This window comes from Heliangelus exortis, chromosome 1 (assembly GCF_036169615.1).
Source record: "Heliangelus exortis chromosome 1, bHelExo1.hap1, whole genome shotgun sequence".
Lineage (NCBI taxonomy): Eukaryota > Metazoa > Chordata > Aves > Apodiformes > Trochilidae > Heliangelus > Heliangelus exortis.
The window spans coordinates 29,791,345-29,806,944 of NC_092422.1; the positions used below are offsets into that span (position 1 = coordinate 29,791,345).

General features: G+C 40.9%; 1 protein-coding gene across 1 annotated transcript; it reads left to right on the plus strand.

Moving 5' to 3' along the window:
* Positions 1 to 1,707: 1,707 nt before the first annotated feature.
* CCDC122 (coiled-coil domain containing 122) lies at positions 1,708 to 12,367 on the plus strand. Its single transcript, XM_071739991.1, has 5 exons — positions 1,708 to 1,810; positions 2,117 to 2,250; positions 4,491 to 4,889; positions 5,577 to 5,693; positions 11,865 to 12,367. The coding sequence occupies exons 2-5, from the start codon at positions 2,137 to 2,139 to the stop codon at positions 12,027 to 12,029; spliced, it is 795 nt and encodes a 264-aa protein (XP_071596092.1). The 5' UTR covers positions 1,708 to 1,810; positions 2,117 to 2,136; the 3' UTR covers positions 12,030 to 12,367.
* Positions 12,368 to 15,600: the final 3,233 nt, after the last annotated feature.

The window sequence follows — 15,600 nt, forward strand, 5'->3', positions numbered from 1 at the left end:
GTAAGGAAAAGGTCAGAAAACATCCAGGATACTAAGCAATGTTGCAAAATTATTATGTTTCAGGATGAAGTACTATACTTAGCTTTTGCCATTTAAAAAAGATTAAATAAAAAGATGAAATAGATTTTATGCAGAGATGAGAATATAAATAAGTTATAAAAGTTATGGGATTTACTGTTGCAATTCCTTAGCACAGAGGTCAGAGGAATACAAGTAGGCAGGAGAGAAGTCTGCAGCTATGAAAGAGGGTATGGGGTAGAGCAGGAGAAACTGGACCACTTTTCTTCATCCTCATAACCCAATGGCACCCACCAGAACTTACATTATCTGCAGTGCATATCAAACACCAACAATTTATGACATAAAATGCAGTCAATACAATGAATTAGGTAATGCAGGGAATTTAGTGAAGTGAAAAAAAGCTGAGCAAAATTGTCTTGCAAGGCCGTGCTGTGGTGAAGCACCCACCTATTTCTGTTAGGATGGGTTGTTACAGAATCACAGAACAGTTTTGTTTGGAAAAGACCTCTAAGATGAGTAAGACAGCCATTAACTCACCACTGCCAAGCCCACCACTAAACCATGTCCCTAAGCACCATGTCCACACATCTTTTAAGTACCTCGGGGGATGGTGACTCCACCACCTCCCTGGGCAGCATCTTCCAGTGACTGACACTTTTTGTGAAGAGGTTTTTTTTTCCTAATATCCAACCTAAACCTCCCCCCAGCACAACTTGAGGCCGTTTCCTCTTGTATCACTGTTGCCTGTGAGAAGAGACCAACACCCCCCTAGTTACAACCTCTTTCCAGGTAGTTGTAAAGAGCAATAAAGGACTCCCTTTTTCTCCAGGCTAAAACAACCCCAGTTTCCCTCATCCCCTCCTCACAGAATCACAGAATCAGCCAGGTTGGAAAGGACCTCAGAGATCATCAAGTCCAACCCTTGATCCCCTACCGCTGCAGTTCCCAGACCATGGCACTGAGTGCCACATCCAGTCTCTTTTTAAATATCTCCAGGGATGGAGAATCCACCACTTCCCTGGGCAGCCCATTCCAATGCCTGATCACCCTCTCAGTAAAGAAATTCTTTCTAATGTCCAACCTAAACCTCCCCTGGCACAACTTGAGACCGTGCCCTCTTGTCTTGCTGAGAGTTGCCTGGGAAAAGAGACCAACCCCCCCCTGGCTACCCCCTCCTTTCAGGGAGTTGTAGAGAGTGATGAGGTCTCCCCTGAGCCTCCTCTTCTCCAGGCTGAACAGCCCCAGCTCCCTCAGCCCTTCCTCACAGGACTTGTGCTGGACCCCTTCACAGCCTCCTTGCTCTTCTCTGGACCTGCTCCTTCCTGAACTGAGGGGCCCAGAACTGGACACAGGACTCGAGGTGTGGCCTCACCAGCGCTGAGTACAGGGGCAGAATCCCTTCCCTGGACCTGCTGGCCACGCTGTTCCTGATATAGCCCAGGATACCATTGGCCTTCTTGGCCACCTGGGCACACTGCTGGCTCACGTTCAGCTTCTTCGTATGACTCAGCTTCCCTCTGTTCTTCCTCCGCCTCCTCCGGGGATGACCACCCCCCTTCCCCCTTCTTCCCTCCCATCCCCTCCTTTCTCCCAGCCCTCTGCCAGCTCCCTCGCTGAACTTCTCCGACGCTCCCTAAGCTCCCCGCACGCCGCTCTGCGGGGCCGGCTCTTGGCCGACGCTCCCTGGCCGGCGGCTGGTGCTCCGCGGTTTCGGCGGGAAGAGGCGGAGGCGGCTGCGTGAGGGGAGCGGCAGCTCCCGCCTTGGGGGATGCTTCTGAGGGAGAGGAGGGTACACAGACACTGAGAGACAGCGGTTAATTTTATAAAATTCTGCGAGGAAGGGTTCTCATTCTCAGTCATCGGCTTTGAGCGTTGGTAACCCGCTCTCTTTAATAATAATAATAAAAAAAAAATTAACCTGGAGTGATGCATTGCTCTGCCATCCCGTATCAGACATCCGTATATGAGCAACTGAGTGTTTCCTTTCGTTCTTTCTTTTCGTTCTTTAACAGGTAGGATTTTCTTTCGTTAACAGGTAGGAATTAAATAGAATGAAAATAAACCACTTATTTTTTGTGTGTGTGTGTTTTTGTAGTTCTGCACTTTTGCCTCAAAATGGCCAAGCAAAATTGCCCGTCGCTGACTGAAGTTGTAAAACAAGTTGCCGAGCAGCAACATTCACAAATGTCAGAGATAGAAAGAAGCAAAACGGTTCTTTTCCAATTGCAGGTAATAAAGCGTGGTTTGAGTAGTTTAATTGATATAATTGGTCCATTAGATAAGGAAGAGTTTCTATAAACAAGAAGTTGATGGGACTTCATTTTTTCTGGGTATTTGCATTTAATTGTGAGGCAGCTGTTCCCTTCCTGCCTGTGGCATTTAGGCTTAGGCAAAACTCTGTGTGTGTATCTTTGGTTCTAAGGCTGCAACACAGCTAAGACTTTGTTAGAACAGGTTATAGAACAATCTTTTGGTTTTTATTTGGAAAAAGAAACAAGAAACCCCCAACAACAACAAAGACAAATCTCCTCAAGCCACTGAGATAGCAAACCCAGAAAAACTCAATACAGAGTTAGAGCTCTTGGAATTTTCATGGTTATTTCCTGAGAAACTGAAGTAGAAAAAAGGATTTTAGAAGTATCCGTTTTGGCAGATTTTTGTGAAACTATAATTTTTTTTCCTGGCCTCCTTTTCAAACAGAGTACTTGGTGTTCTGTGTGTGGAGTGGGCGTCCTGAGTAATCATTAAATACTGGGTTTATTTGGTAATATTTTAGAGACCACTGGATTCATGTAGTCTTCATGAAGACTATGTAATTATTTCTGTTCTAATCTCTCATGGAATTTATTAAGGTCTGAATTATTGTTTAGCCTTTGAGATGAAATTTCTACAGAAAGACCTAAATGCAAGTCTGAATTAAGACACAATAGCATTCAAGCAATTTTGATCAAGGGAGAATGCAAGTGAAAATAATAGAGTTCCAAGTATCACACCTGTGTAAAGCCCTGCAACTGAAATAGCTTGAGGTTTGAAATTTTGTACAGATACCTTTTCTGAAAGAGTACTGAAAACTTTGCTTAGGAATGTTAATTGACTGTCCACACTTTGCAAGAGCCTTTTTCCTGATGATATATCATCTCATAATATAGTATGCAGCAGTTAATTTGGAATCTATTTTTAGAAAAATACAGAGAACTTTGGAGCCCTAAGTAATTAAGTTAGCTCATTTATTTTCCTTCCTCTTCCACTTCTGTTTCCTTTCAAGAGAGGCCAAACCTTAGGAATTCCTTACAAACATTAATGTTAGTAGAACAGCAAATCTGAATAATTAGGACTATTAAGTCAGAATGCAGAGCTACTTTTTCATCTCTACCTCTGTTCACACATGTGCCTGTCACAGAAGACACGGAAAACAATAATTTCCTTTCCAAAATGGAAAATATTTGCCATTAAGGTCTTTTGCTTTCCTGTCTTCAGTAAAATGTGGCTGGCAACGATATGAAATACTGCAGAAACTGTAGCCCAAGATTTCTAAACTAAAAGTTACACAGAAACTTTATGTTAACTTAACAGTTAATGTCTTCATCAAGACATTGAGTAAGAGATTTCTCATAGCACTCATAAGGCTTCCATTAGGGAAAGGATAATAGGTGACATTAATCAAGATGCTGATTCTCTCACTTAATGCTATTGTTGGCTGTTGTTTTGGGTGGGATTCATCTGAGCTGATTTACATCACCTGCAAGTCAGATGTTCCACCCGTGTTAGTCACCCAGGCTCAGTCAGCAGCCAACAAAGAGACAGCAGTATTTCTGAGGCAGCACTTCAGCTCTCCTGGGCTGGATCTCTTAGGGTGGGTTGAAGTACTACATCTTGGAGCTGCTCCTTTCTCATCAGTCTCAAGATGTAGAGGCATTTCTAGGACAAAATGCATATTCCTTAGGGGGTTAAAATACTTGGGGTTAATCCTACATCATCTTGTAGGATGATGTTAGTTAGTGTGATGGAAGCAGGATTGAAAGCTTCAATGAACAGGGTAGTTAAGCTCTGTCAGCCCAAACACCCATCTGTGTTTGTGTGAGTTTGTAAGTGATTTTTGGCATCTTTAGTTATTTTTAGTCTGATTTGGGCTTAACAGGTTTTCAGCTCTAAACAAACATTAGAGTTAGGTTTGATCTGTCACGTCCTGTGTATCTTGCAAATTAGAGGAGTTTAAAGCACTTTCAAGGGTACTTTATTTCATTTTACATGCAATTTAAGGGGAAAAACCTAAGATATTATTTTTGCATTGTGTCTCTAAGGTGATGATTTTAGGAAGTGGAACCCTAATTATCTCCCAGTCAAACCACACTCAAGAAGTGAAGAAAGAAAAAAAAAAGACTGTTGAATAAATATAAATTACAGTGTTTAACTAGATACCTAGTATCCTCTCAGAAATATTCTCAATTGAGCTCTGAAATATTTTACAGGCAAAGGTTCAGGAACTAGAAAAAGAAATTGCTTCAATTCGGTTAGAAACAAAGACAGCAGAAAGGGAAATATATCTTCAAGATGGTGCCATAGAAGTGACAAAGTATCACTGTGAAAACCTGGAGGCCCAAATCAGAGCCCTATATTCTGAAAACTTAAGGCTGAGGTGTGACACCGAAACACTACAAGAAGAGTTTGAGATGACATTAGCAAGAAATAATCAATATCGGGAAAAAATAAAGGCTCATAAACATCTCTTTTGGGAGATGGAAAGTAAAATGCCAGCTATGATTGAGCTTGCTGAAAAGAAAGCCACTGTTGAGGAATTAAAGGCAAAGAAAGAGGAGTTAGTGTGTGATCTCCAGAATCCAGAAGGATCTGTAATAAAACAAATGCAGGTACTCTATTTCCTCTTCTTTTGTGTGAAATAATTTTGGTGGAGTTTAACTAATATGATTATTTTGCCTAATATGTTTATGGTGCATGGGGGAATGCAGATAGTTTCTAATACTTTTTTAATTGAAGAAATATTTATTTCAGTATGTAGTAAAAAAAAAAAAAAAATTATCAGCCATTGCTACCTCTATATTATTGTAAATGTCAGGTTCATTATTTGTGATTGAATGAACTCAGGTATGAAAAAAATTACAGAGCTGTAAATTAAGCCAGACTAGAGTGGGCTTCTTCAGGTTGCTGGTTAAAGGTACATGTATGTTTCTCAGAATTCTGAGGAACATTGTCTTGGTATATTTGTCACAATATTCTTTTAATTTTGCTGTGAGGTAACTCATTTTTTTGAGTCGTTTACATATTTCAGATCCAGAATATATCTTCTTAAGTACCTAAAACCATGTTATAAATTATTTTAATTATTTATTTGAATTGCAATTCCTAAATTATTATTCCTTTAATTATTATTTTTAATGTGAAATTGCTTATGACAGACCACATCTCAATTAAGTGACACTGTTAAGATGTGATATTTTTAATAGCAGTACATCTATAACAGTGTGTTTATAATAGTACATCAATAGATGTACCATGCAACTTTTTAAAGAGGGAAATTCTGTATCTTATATCTGCAGGAAGAAATTGCACTTTTACAAAAGGAAATTGCAACATTGACAGAGTTCATCAATAAAAAAACAGATTTGCTGGAAGAAGAGAAACAAATGCATGTTAAACTTAGAAAAGAAATTGAGGTGAGTCATTTGATTAAAACATGATTACAGTTCTGACAGAATGCAGTTAGTGCAAATGAAGTTTGAAATATTTTATACATCATTGCTGGCCCTACATTATTCAAGTATGTACAGTAACCAAGCTGTCTTAAATTCTTGGTACTGCTGGGCCTTCTAAAATTCTGAAATGAATTTCTATAATGAAAAAAAATAAAGTTGAGAGCATTTTTCCTTAAGCCTTTTAAGAAGTTACTCAGCTGTGAATTTTTGGTACTATGTCTTGAACAGTAAGAAGTCACTGAATGGTCATGAAGCAAAATACATGGTTTCTATTTCTGTAATACTTCTGAAATACTTTACATTTCACTGCTGACTTGATTATTCATGAATTGTCTGAGAGTTCCTGATAAGTCATCAATGGGGTAATCAATTGCAAAAGAAAATGGAATTTACATTTATCTCCCTAATTGGAGCTGACATTAAATTAGGTATACCACAGCAGTTCCTAATTAGCTGTCAAGATAAAATTATGACAAATAGTTAAAATGTTCTTTTTTAAAATAATTGAACTATATTTTAGATCTTGTTCCTTACTAAAATACTTATTGTGTCTGGATAGTTTTTAGTTTGAGAGTTCGACATCATTTATCTTGTTAGTTCAAATAAATGCCACAAAATGTAATGAGCAAAGCTTGATAATATAAAGATTAATTGATAGAAGCTTAGTTCTATTGCCCATTGTAAAGTATAGGAGGAAAATAAGAATCATTTTTCATGTGATAGGAAGCAGCATAAAATTTTTGAAATGAAAAAAATACTGCCACTTTAGAATAGATGCTATTCAGCATCTCAGAAAATATTTTATTATAAAGTCACCATTTTCCTAAGAAATTCTCTAAACCTCAAGTAAAATTATCCATCCTAAATATAATTTTCTTTTAAAAAATAATTTAATTAAATAGTGAAGTTTAATCTGTTCTTCAGGTGGTTTTGGTTTTGTTTTTATTATACAATTTTTTTGCCTCAGAAGGAAGCAGGATTAAAAACGCAATCTTTCAGGCTATCATTTTCTATTAAGAGTCCTCTGGCAAACAATCTGATTTTAAATATAAAAACTGTCAACGGACAAGCAGAGACATTAATACCCAGCAGTCCTCAGCACAGCTCAAGAAAAAATTCTGAAGCCAAACACAGGAATAAAGTGAAATACTGGGCTCATGGACAAAGCTCCTCTGAGCTGCAGCATTGGGGTTCAGCTAGAGACTGCTGATGCTTAAATGGGGTTATCTGAATACAGATGAGAGTCAGACTGGTTCCCATGATGATCACCAGAGGTGTAGTCAGCCCAGCTGATGTATTCTAGAGGTCATAATCTGGTTTTACTAGATTTTATAGTATGCAGTGGCTAGATTTCTATTGATCGGAAGAGGAATGGAGACTTGTAGGTCACACATGCCCCTCTCAAACTCGGTGTCATAGTCTGTAGACTGACCCCACCTTAAGGCTTCAGCACTTACCACAGGACTTTTGGAGACTGCACGGGTTCTCACCTTCTAGCACTTTATGAGACAAAAGTAACTGGCCCCCTTATGGCCTCATGAAGTTCAGTAAGGGCAAGTAAGTATTCCCCTTCTTTGGAGCACATCAGGATAGACTGGAGGATGAGCTGTTTGAGAGCAGCCCTTGTAGAGAAAGACTTGGGGATGAAAAATAGGACATTAGCTGACAGTGTGCCCTTGCAGCCCAGAAAGCCAGCAGTGTCCTGGGCTGTACCACAAGCTGCATGGCCAGAAGGTAAAGGAAAGACATTCTTCCCCTCTAGTTCACTCTCATGAGACCAGCACAGATCCTATGAGGAGAGGCTGAGAGAGCTGGGGCTGTTCAGCCTGGAGAAGAGGAGGCTCAGGGGAGACCTCATCACTCTCTACAACTCCCTGAAAGGAGGGGGTAGCCAGGGGGGGGTTGGTCTCTTTTCCCAGGCAACTCTCAGCAAGACAAGAGGGCACGGTCTCAAGTTGTGCCAGGGGAGGTTTAGGTTGGACATTAGAAAGAATTTCTTTACTGAGAGGGTGATCAGACATTGGAATGGGCTGCCCAGGGAAGTGGTGGATTCTCCGTCCCTGCAGATATTTAAAAAGAGACTGGATGTGGCACTCAGTGCCATGGGCTGGGAACTGCAGCGGGAGTGGATCAAGGGTTGGACTTGATGATCTCTGAGGTCCCTTCCAACCCAGCCAATTCTATGATTCTATGATTCTATGACCCCACCTGGAGTACTGCTCTTGGGTCCCCAGCACAAGAAGGGGATGGAGCAGGTTCAGATGAGGGCTATAAAGATGATCAGAGGGCTGGAGCACCTTTCTTAGGAAGAATGATTGAGAGAGTTGGGGTTGTTCAGCCTGGAGAGGAGAAGACTCTGTCTGGGGAGACCTTATTACAGCCTTTCAATATTAAAAAGGGCCCTATAAGAAAGACAGAGACATTTTCCCAGGGTCTGCAGTGACAGGGTGAGGGGTAATGGTTTTAAACAGTTGAAAGAGAGTAGGTTTAAATTACATGTGAGGAAGAATTTTTTTTACAATAAGGATTATGAGGGTTCTGACAGCTGGCCCAGAGGAGTTGTCATCAGTGGAAGTGTTCAAGGCCAGGTTGGACAGGGCTTTGAGCAACCTGGTCTAGTTGGAAGTGCCTTTCAAGGTCCTTTCCAACCCAAACCATTCTGTAATTCATATCTTTGCAAAGAACAGGTGAGCTCCAAGGTTCCTGAGCCTCCAGAGACAAGCAAATCATTGAATATGATTAATGAGTTTGTTGTTGCTCTAGGACTTCTGGAACTTTGATTTAGCAATGATTTTAAGTACTCATTTAAGGCTTTCCCTTTACAGTCATATACTTAAATGCCTATAGAATTCCTGTTGAAGCCTGTTAATGTCTAAGCTGGCACACAGACTGACTCTCATCTCTGGTACTCCCACTTTGCCTCAATATTATTTCTAGTTTCTCATAAAGATTTTCCCAAACAAGCACATCATGCAGGGATGAAATTTGGAATGTGTTTCTGAAGCAGCTGAATTCTTGAAAATTAGAATTTATTGATGCCTTTCTGCAAAGAAAGTTATGCCTAAGTTTCCTTTTTTTCCCAAGGAAATTCAGTGCTCTGACATTGCTATTTAATAAACCCTACAATTAATTAATTTCTGGGATGCTTCTCACCAGAGAGAGTACTGATGGATTTCTCAGGCAGTTTGTAGACCTTACCTCACTCCCTCACCTGAGCAGTAGCCTCACCCATCTCTTGAAGAGCAGAGCCTGTTCCCAGACTGAGACAGGGATGTCAACAATTAACCAGGTTGGTTAACTGTATAGGGACAATGCTCCAGTCAGAAAGAATAAGTCAAGACATCCACAAATAGTAGGAAATAGGTTGTTATTGAAAAGTAATCAGAAAAATAAAGCTCAAAAGACTATTTCCCTGCTGCCCTCTTTCCTCCACATCAGAGAATCACAGAATAGTTTGGGTTGGAAGGAACCTTAAAGATCACCTGGTTCCAACTCCCCTGTCATGGGCAGGGACACCTCCGACCAGACCATTCTGATCAAAGCCCCATCCAACCCGGCCTTGAACACTTCCAGGGTGGGGACATCCACAACCTCCTTGGGCAACCTGTGCCAGTGTCTCACCACCCTCACAGGCAAGAATATCTTCGCAATATCCAATCTAAATCTCCCCTCTTCCAGACTGAAACCTTTCCCCCTTGTCCTGTCACTAAATGCCCATGTAAGAAGTCCCTCCCCAGCATTCCTGTGGGCCTTCTCTTCTCCATGCTGAAGAACCCCTAACTTTTTCAGTCTGTCTTCATAGGAGAGATGCTTCAGCCCTCTGATTTTTGTGTGTCTCCTTTGGATTTACTCCAACATCTCCATGTCCTTAATGTCCATCAGTGTGTAGCTATATTATTCTTGACAGATGATTGTTGGTCCTGTACTTGAATTGGCCCAGAGATGGAGATTCCACAAGTGCTTGGGCATTTTTATTATATAGTTATAATCATTAAATTAAATGTAGTAAAAGCTCAGTAAAAAGAGCAGTGTTCTTCCAGTAAGCACGTTAGTGCTCCCTGCCTCAGTAGATGTGCCAGACACAGAATTGCTGAATATGCTGAGCTGGAAGGGACCCATCAGGAACACTGAGTCTTAACTCCTGTGCCCTGTGTAGGGCATCCCAGGGATCACACACCATGTGCCTGAGAGCATCAAACAAATGCATCCTTAACTCAGGCAAGCTTGGTGCTGTGACCACTTCCCTGGGGAGCTTGTTCCACTGCTCGACCTCCCTCTGTGTGCAAAACCTTTTCCTAATATCTGCCCTAGACCTCCCCTGATTCAGCTTTCTGCCACCATTCTGGACACGTTTCTTGAAAAAGCAAATAATCTTGAGCCCAGCTGATTCAGTGTCCTACAACACCATCCTGCTGATGTTCAGATCCTTCAAGCACACATATCATAGAATCATAGAATCATAGAATCCTAGGGGTTGGAAGGGACCTCGAAAGATCATCTAGTCCAACCCCCCCTGCCAGAGCAGGGCCCCCTAGAGTACATCGCCTAGGAACGTGTCCAGGCGGGTTTTGAATGTCTCCAGTGAAGGAGACTCCACAACCCCCCTGGGCAGCCTGTTCCAGGGCTCTGTCACCCTTACAGTAAAAAAATTTTTTCTGATATTCAGCTTGAACCTCCTATGCTCCAATTTACACCCATTACCCCTTGTCCTATCACTGGTCACCACTGAGAAAAGCCTAACTCCATCTCCCTGACACTCAGTCCTTACATATTTGAAAACATTGATGAGGTCACCTCTCAGTCTCCTTTTCTCCAAACTAAAGAGCCCCAGCTCCCTCAGCCTTTCCTTGTAAGGGAGATGTTCCACTCCCTTAATCATCTTAGTAGCTCTGCGCTGGACTCTTTCAAGCACTTCCCTGTCCTTCTTGAACTGAGGGGCCCAGAACTGGACACAATACTCCAGGTGCGGCCTCACCAATGCAGAATAGAGGGGGAGGAGAACCTCTCTTGACCTACTAACCACACCCTTTTTAATGCACCCCAGGATGCCATTGGCCTTCTTGGCCACAAGGGCACATTGCTGGCTCATGGTCATCTTCTTGTCTACCAAGATGAGTTAATCTGACAACATCCCTTGAAAAGTTGTGGAAGATGACAGCAGAGAGCCAGGGAACACAAAAAAAGTCAGCTCATCACCCCTAAGAGAAGACAGTGTAATTTAGGAAACATCAGTGAGGATGTTACTTGGTTATATGTGGAATTTAGGCAGTGAGACTCACAGGAGATCCCTGGCAATGCTGTAGTTTGGATGCAGCTGTACACCAGCATGCATATGTTAAACAGGATCTAATAATGTTTCAGTAAGCAGACACAAGAATAATTATATGCTACCACTCATATGCCATTCAAATTAGGGTAAGTAAGCCCAAATTTTCATTAAGCAAAACCCCATTATTTCCATTTTTATTATAATGGATGTTTTGTGCTTTTACACTTTGGAATGCAAATCTTCAGAGGGTTGCCTGCAGCAGCCATTCTTCATACCAGGCAGTAATGAGGGCAAAATTTATCTAGTACTGCATTGCCACAGTATTACCTTTCCACAAAAAACATCTTTTTAAGTGCAGTGCTACACTGAAGATGCTACTGCAGCCCTCTAGGTTACCTCATTTGTATTCTAATTCATACCCAAGCACACTTGTCGGACAAGAATGAAAATTTATCCCTTTCTCACCTCTCACTTTGGAGCCTGAAGTCACATCCATGTAGGGTGGTGCCTCAGCTGTGAGATGCTGGCTTTTTGGGTGGGATTTACTTTGTTAAATTTTAGAAACCTACAGAGCAGATACCCACACTGAACTCCTCACTTGAGGTCTTAGTGGGACAGAGCTTTTCTTTCTCTTGCTGGGAAAAACAGGCATGGTTCATATTGTCCTAAAGCAGGTATCTGACATAAGTCAGGTGAATGGCTTCCTAGATGTCTCAGTGTCTCCTCAGTACCTATAAAGTGAACATGGGATGACATGGTCAAATATAAAAACCTTCACTTTAGAGTTAGGTGAGCTGAACTCACCTTTCTAAAAGCCTTTACTTGAAAGAAATTTTGAAGTGAATTTTATTCTCTTTTATTAGGTACAAAATAAAAGATACGATGCTATTCTGAAGCGTTTGCATTGCCAACTGAACAAGCTCCACTCAAATAAAAGGCAATGGCACTGGAACATCCAGCAGTTAGAGAAGAAGGCAGCAGAATTAAGGAAGCGTCTTGGAGGAGTGGAGTTACAAAGTAGCATGTAAAACAAATGTAAAAAGGCTACAATGTGGGTAATTTTTTCCAGACAGGGTGGGGTTTTATTTGCGGAAATAATCAAACCAGGAAAGTAACCCAATAGCTGGGCCAAAGCTCAGTGATTTCTTTCTTGTTAAAATGCTTCTCCCTTTCATTCTGTGGCATGAATTAATCCATGCTCAGTCTGTAATGCTTTGGGATAACTTTGGATGGATTTTTTGTTTGGTTGGTTGGTTTGGTTGCTTGCTTGCTTGTTTTGAGTTTTTTTGTGTGTGGGTGTGGTTTGGTTTACTTGGTTGGTTGGTTTTTGGTTTGTTTGTTTGTTTTTTACTACAGCCAGGGAAGAAAGTTACTAACATTCCCATGTGTTTCCAAAACATGTACAAATTTTATCTAAAAAGTAATCTGAAGTCAACCAAATAAGATTTGATGAGCTACTTTTTATTCAATCAGATCTCTGAGATCTACCTTGTTTTCCCAACAGAGAAAAAAGTATCAGTTTGTATTTGCATTCTTGGGATGCCAAAATTCCAGACCCTTTATCCACATCCCTTCTTATTGCAACCTAATGGAGAACTCTGGAAGCTCTGATGTCCTGTGCTTTGTCCTGTGGGAAATTCATATAGGGGATGTTACAGACTCTTTGCCCTGTACCTGCCAGGATATCCTACCATGGGGACAAGATGACATAGGCTGTCCAGCTATAAATGAGTTAGGAAAAAGTGCATGCAGAACTGGGCTTCAAATAATCTGATTTTAGTTGTTCTTATATGTTAGTAAAGAGGAATGAGTAAGGTAAAAAGAGATAGGTAAAAAGAGGCTGTGTCTGGACAACTTTTGAAATGCAACAATTCACCCTCTAGAAACAGGAATGCATTATAGATGTTTGATTATAGAGGAACTTACTGTGTAGAGGACCTTAAGTAACTACTAGTAGTAGCCATCTAACACCCAGGTGCTTATTGGTTGGTAAGATAGTTCTTAACATGTTACAACCTATTAGAAATTCTTGTTAAAATAGAAGTGAAAGGTAAACATTTTTCTTTGCTTTCTTTTTATAGTGTGCTTGTCATGGGAGGAATTTACAGTGTTTTCTCTATTCTTACACTTAAGTTAATAGCTCTGACTGGCTGTAACCTGGAATATTTATCTGTTCCGTGGAAATAGCTTTTTATTTGAGGTGTTGTCTTGAATAATTTAGGTTTATCTTTACTCCTGAATATAAAATGAAGATTTAGGCAAACTGTGTATTTACTGTTGAAGATGTTAAACTGCCTATATATTGTTAGCTTAGAGAAACAAATGCAACACTGTTATTACCTGTGTCAAAGCCTTTATATATTCATGCATATTTACATTTTTCTTAATATGGTTTTTACTTAGTAAAAAGGTATTTTAAGCAACATGCAGACTCATGAAGACTCTCTCAACATTGCTAGAATCTCAAGTTTGTTTGGCTTGGTCTTTTTCTTTTGCAATATTGCCAGCCAGGCTGTGTCCATTAAAGCAATAATTAGAAGTGAAAACCTCAGTATCCTGTGCTATAGCAACTGTAACATCATACAAATAATTTGCTGGGTTAAAACTTTTATAACCTTATTTATCTTAAAAGAAGACAAGGAAAACCACCTCAAAATTAACCCCTGATCTCAACTACCTTTCTGTTCTGAAGGAATTCACACATTCATTGCTCCTGAGTACAGAAAGCTCCAAAAGAACATTGAGTCTTATCAAGTATACAGCACATTACTGTCATGTTACAACTGCTCATCCCTACACACAGCAAAACAGCTATGGGATGCCTGTGTATCTTCTAGAAAGGGATCCAGCCTTGAAAAATTGGATCATTTACTAGGTTATTGGTAGTTTCAGTGATTAATTAATCTTCTATTGTTTTGCATAATTTCTAATTTCAGTTTATCCATCTGTCTGGTGAAATGAGTGTAGTTTATATCAGGTGGTTTCTCTCCCTAAAAATGCTCACACACCTTCTTCTTCCTGAATCAAATACATCAAGCCTTCCAAATTTATTGACTGGCAACTGAGAGCTTTAGCCACATGTATCCTCTCCAGGAGTGGTACAACATCGAAAATTGTCAAGGTATTAAGACTTAAGTATGCCTTTTATCACTGATATTGTCTTCTTCCCATATTTAGTTTCTTATTATTTCTGTACCAGAACATTTAATGCATCAAGGTATGTTTTTGTATCAGTTACACAAATTACTTCAACCAAATCTACTTTGACACTTATTACCATGGTTATAATATCACAGATTAACCCTGTGCTTTATTACCAGCTGAAAACAACTCTAGGAAACAATCCAAACCTCCTCATGTAAGAAAAATATCACACCTTTATTTATCTTTTTGACTAGTAAAGGTGTTCATTATGGCTTATCTGGGTATTAAGGCAGTTTCCACATAACAAAACATGTACAGTGTGATTCACTTATACCAGGGAAATACCTTGGACCTTCATTTTCCTTGTTCCTTTTAATAAATCCCAGTAAGGTTCAGTATCTCTCATTACTTTTGTGGTTCTTTTGTACGTCCTTTGAAATTGTTGAAACTGTTTAATGTAACATAATAAAAGTGAGTACAAGAGCTGTGTGTAATGGACCTGTTAGTGCTGTATGCAGAGATCTTCCCTTCTACACAGGGCCCCTTCCTATCATCCAAGGTCTAATACTCCTTTTTCTCTGTATTTTGCAAGAGACCTCTTGGTTTTGCCTGCTGAGGCCCTCAACACCTTCAAGGGGTCTCAGCTATTCATTGACAGGAAGCTGAACATGAGCCAGCAGTGTGCCCAGGTAGCCAAGAAGGCCAATGGCATCCTGGCCTGGATCAGGAACAGCGTGGCCAGCAGGTCCAGGGAAGTGATTCTGCCCCTGTACTCAGCGCTGGTGAGGCCACACCTCGAGTCCTGTGTCCAGTTCTGGGCCCCTCAGTTCAGGAAGGAGATTGAGGTGCTGGAGCAGGTCCAAAGGAGGGCAACCAGGCTGGTGAAGGGACTCGAGCACAGATCCTATGAGGAGAGGCTGAGGGAGCTGGGGCTGTTCAGCCTGGAGAAGAGGAGGCTCAGAGGAGACCTCATCACTCTCTACAACTCCCTGGAAGGAGGGGGTAGCCAGGGGGGGGGTTGGTCTCTTTTCCCAGGCAACTCTCAGCAAGACAAGAGGGCACGGTCTCAAGTTGTGCCGGGGGAGGTTTAGGTTGGACATTAGAAAGAATTTCTTTACTGAGAGGGTGATCAGGCATTGGAATGGGCTGCCCAGGGAAGTGGTGGATTCTCCATCCCTGGAGATATTTAAAAAGAGACTGGATGTGGCACTCAGTGCCATGGGCTGGGAACTGCAGCGGGAGTGGATCAAGGGTTGGACTTGATGATCTCTGAGGTCCCTTCCAACCCAGCCAATTCTATGATTCTATGATTCTAAGGGGTCTCAGCTATCAAAGGTGTACTCCTCATTTTTCCTCAGTGAAAAACAGTTTTTTTCAATATACATACTTAAACGAGATAAGCTTATATCAATTGTGTCTCAAATATTCTGGTAACTACAGAGGATTCCCCTACAT

Bases quoted from the DNA above. Each gene is read 5' to 3' on its own strand.
- CCDC122 (XM_071739991.1), top strand. From the start codon at position 2,137: ATGGCCAAGCAAAATTGCCCGTCGCTGACTGAAGTTGTAAAACAAGTT. The intron at 2,251-4,490 runs GTAATAAAGCGT...AATATTTTACAG, and splicing joins CGGTTCTTTTCCAATTGCAG to GCAAAGGTTCAGGAACTAGA. The intron at 5,694-11,864 runs GTGAGTCATTTG...CTCTTTTATTAG, and splicing joins AACTTAGAAAAGAAATTGAG to GTACAAAATAAAAGATACGA.